Raw genomic sequence first — 4175 nt, 5'->3', positions numbered from 1 at the left:
TCCCAATAATTCATAACCCCAATTTAATCATAAGAAATCAAATGAGTGATAAGAAATCAGACAAACCAAAGTCGTGGGATGTTTTATAAAATGTGTGACTAGTGCTCTTCAAAAGTGTTATCATTGGGCGCCTGGGTGGCTCAGTCAGTTAAGCATCCCACTCTTGGTTTCGGCTCAGGTCATGATCTCAGGGTCATGAGATTGAGCCCCATGTTCGGGCTCCACATTCAGTGGGGAGTCTGCTTAAGATTCTCTTTCTCCCTCTGCCTCCCACCCCACTCCTTCATGTATGTGCATGCTCTCTCTCTCTCTCTCTCTAAAATAAATAAATAAACAAACAAACAAACAAACAAATAAATAAATAAATATTAAAACCAAAAATGTCATCATGAAAAACAAAGAAAGTGAGAAACCCTCATAGATTGCAGGAGCCTACGGAGACCTGATGAGTAAGTGCCATGGGGAATCCTGGATGCAGGTGAGAGAAGGAAGGAATATGGGCATTCTCATTCCAGGCCTGACAGAACCTCTGGAGGTGAGCTAATTTCATCTAGTAATTGAGGAAATCTTTGTACAGTGAGAGCACTCGAGTAGTAGGAACAAGGAGGTAAATTTCTGTGCTGCAGATAAGCCAATGAAAAGGATTTGGATGATGATTGAGAGAAGAGAGTAGTTTTCAGATATTGAGATTAGGCATTTTTGTCCCCTCATCAATGCCGCTCCTTTCTGTTGAGGACCAAGGTGCTCTACACCCTCTGACATCTAGTTCTCCTGTCACCGTACACTAGCCCCCCAGGCAGACCTGGCTTATACCCTCCTCGGCCACCCTGACCTTACCACTCCCACCTGTGGACAGGAAGCCCAAGCCCCTCTCTGAACACTGAGACATTGTGTGGAGAACAGCTTTCACCCAGGGTTCCGCACCAAAAAGTGATGCCACCCATGCTGACATGCTTGATACCCTGTTACTGTTCAAATCTGGGCTCTGGGCCTGTTTACACCTGTGACATCTCTCTTCTCCCCTGCCACTCCACTCTATCAGAGCCTCTTCCCTTGATTGACAGAGAGTAATGGAGCAGCCTGCTCCTCCCTGGAAGAAGGAAGACAGAGGAGGCCTGGATTCCCTAGGCAGCAGCACATATAAATTCCACAGCCACTGTGGCCTTAAGGAGAAGAAAAGAGAGACACAGTACAGGGAAGGAGGCAGGAAAGGCACCCCGGCTTCCAGCCCATGTGAATTCTCTTGAGATGAAAAGAAGAAACTGCTCTGCCACACCCTTCTCCTGCTACTCCTGCTTCCACTTGGGGGTTCAGAGCTGGGTGAGTGAATTAACTTTGGAGAAGATGAGAAGCTCCTCAGGGCCTGCAGAAATGGGGGTTGGAGTCTATGGAGAAAAAACATCCTGGGACTCAGGCAGGGCCAGTCTTAAGCAAAGCTATGGAATAAGTGAATGAACTTTGGGAAGTTCTGGACCCTGCTATCTGCCCCCAACCTTCTGTCACAGGGAAGCAGGGTTCCCAGGTCCTGTTCATTCTTTCTCACACCCTCTTTAAGGAAATGATCTGCTTTTGATCATTTACACTTTAAGTTTTCCTATTTTAATTCACCTTAAAAATAAAGGATTTGAGCTTTATTAGCGGAATTTTGGGAATCAGTAGCAGATAGGGAGGCATTCTTTTGGACAGAGGAACCCAAAATTCCAAAATTTATGCCATGTAGGCGGCATTTATTCATAAGAATGAATACTCCCAGTCCTGATGCCCTGCAAGTGGAGGCAGTGGGAGGTGCAGAGGCTTCATGTCTTCCTTCTACTTATGCCCAACTCAGTGCTGCTGTCAATCTCAATCAGCTCACACTTAGAATCCCTCATTAGTCATGCTACCACCAAACCACCTTGAATCTTATCTGCCTCCAATCTTGCACTTCAGCTTCAGAACAGAACCAGGAACTGTCTCGTTCTAAATCATATACCAAACCATGACCTGAATTTAATCTCTAGTATGAATCACAGCTCCTGCCTCATTTGTTTACCCCAAACATAACTGGATGAGAGGCAACACATACAAACATGGGAGTAAGAATACCCAATTTGCTGAACTACTAATTCTGAGGATGGGAGTGGGAGGGGGGTAGTGACACTGAGAAAGAATCGGGTTTAGTGTTCCACAGAAAAAGACCAGAACTGCAAAAAGCAGAATCAAAGCCTGGTGAGCAGACCTTCTAAGGTTATGGCTTAGCTCTGGATACTCCATATTGTAGCACAAGAGGATTCCTTGTGGAATATATTTTATTAGAATGAAACCTATAATACCAGATGATCCTTAACTTGAATAAATCCAACCACATTATATGGGGAGACCAGTCATATAAATGGGAAGGATAAATATTGAAAATATTAAGCAGAGCAGATGATGAAAGACAATCAAAGATCCACATTAATAGAGATTATTTTTGAGTAGGAACAAGCCAGAATGTTTTCACTAAGAACCCACTGAGCAGCCCTGATGACTCACAGACAAGAGAAAAATATACTAGTGATGACCTGAGGACCACTGAAGGCCTAGGCCCCACTGATGACTACACTACTGAACCCCTGGTGACCTCTGAGGACTACACCTCTGCCGATCCAGGGACCACCGAGGACTATACCACTGCCGATCCGGGGACCACCGAGGACTACACCACTGCAGACCCGAGGACCACCGAGGACTACACCACTGCCGATCCAGGGACCACCGAGGACTATACCACTGCAGACCCGGGGACCACCAAGCACTACACCACTAAACATCCAGACACTCGCCCTGAGGGAACAGATCCAGTAACCTCAGTGAAACCCACTGGGCTGCTGACACCATCAGAATCAACCTCATTTCCCTGGCTGACAGCACAGTGGCAGTTGCGCTCTTTGTTGGACTTGGCTTCTTTGTGGTGAGTATTGGCCCGGGAATGTGAAGGACATTATGGGAAAAGGGGTATCTGAGGAGGAGGATGTGGGCAGGAGGAGTTGAGGCATGATAAATTATCAGAGGTAAGGAAACCTACATAGAGAGAACTTTGGAAAGACACACAGAGAGAGAGAGATGGGGAGAAAGGAGAGGAGCAAGAAGCATAAAAAAAATGAGGACAGAACTAAGGAAGAGAGTATGGTGTTAGAGAGAGAGGGGGACGGAGAGAAAGAGAGAAGGAAACGAGAATATGGAGGAAAATAAAGCAGACAGAAAGAGGAACATAAAAGCACAAATACAGTAAGGCATAGTGAGAGCGAGAGCGAGGCATGAACCATTATGTATAAATAGATATAAAAATTTGGAAATTTTCATAAAAAGACAAGAAATTGGTGGTAAGAGGAGAGGAGGAAATAGAAACATTTTGAATGGCCCACTCATGTCAAAAACGATGTTATTTTGTATTGATTACTACCCACTCTGAAATTCTGCAAAAGATTTTTTAAAACCAGGTTTGAGTAGGTTTTTATGAGCATGGCTATTCTATATTGGTGAGACAATTAGTAAGAGCTCTCAAAGCGGGGCTCTGGGTGTTTTTTTTTTTTGCCTCTGAGGGGCCCCATTGTTTCTACAAGAGGAGATAAAAAGACTCCATGCCAGCCTTGTGGCTTGCTCTTACTGACCTTTGGTCTAAGACCTAAGCCTTCAAGGTCTGACTTCCGCTGGATAGGGAAGGGCTGGTCCTTTTTGGCCATCCTGACCTAAGGATTAAGTTCCCATTGAAATCTTAACAAGTGACAGCTTACATGACTAGCCAGCTCATGCAGATCATTAAAGCCTCATTAATTCTTTTGGTCACTGATGCCACTGTGCACTGACCTCTGCCCCAAGAGGCAAACCCATAGCTTGGGATCAGTTTGTAAGTGTGATTTAAGCTGAAAAGAATGCACTATTCAGTTGGGGTGTTCATGTTTAATTCCACCAGAATCACACTATGAAACTAGAACATTCTGATAGATGGCTGACAAGAGGAAAATGGGAATAATAGCCTCTATATGTACTTGATACACACGTGAGTCATATTGAGTATTCACTGGTAGAGGGACGACCCTCTTGACTTCACTGTTACACAAACAAGGGGACTTCTAATTATGTGGCTCACGATGAAGAGTCAGACACTCTTGCTCCAGGTTGGTGGGTACTGTCCTCCTTCCAAACCAGGCTGT

General features: G+C 44.9%; 1 protein-coding gene across 1 annotated transcript; it reads left to right on the top strand.

Moving 5' to 3' along the window:
* Positions 1 to 388: 388 nt before the first annotated feature.
* Positions 389 to 2936, top strand: LOC116644872 (protein PBMUCL2-like). Its single transcript, XM_032424723.1, is given in 4 exon segments — positions 389 to 404; positions 1249 to 1373; positions 1375 to 1447; positions 2461 to 2936. Coding segments are annotated over 4 exon segments (690 nt in total).
* The last annotated feature ends 1239 nt before the right edge of the window (positions 2937 to 4175 follow it).

This window comes from Phoca vitulina, unplaced genomic scaffold (assembly GCF_004348235.1).
Source record: "Phoca vitulina isolate PV1807 unplaced genomic scaffold, GSC_HSeal_1.0 scaffold31, whole genome shotgun sequence".
In the NCBI taxonomy this organism is placed as follows: Eukaryota; Metazoa; Chordata; class Mammalia; order Carnivora; family Phocidae; genus Phoca; species Phoca vitulina.
Note: the sequence above shows the minus strand (reverse complement) of the source record. Positions and strands in the feature narration are given on the sequence as shown.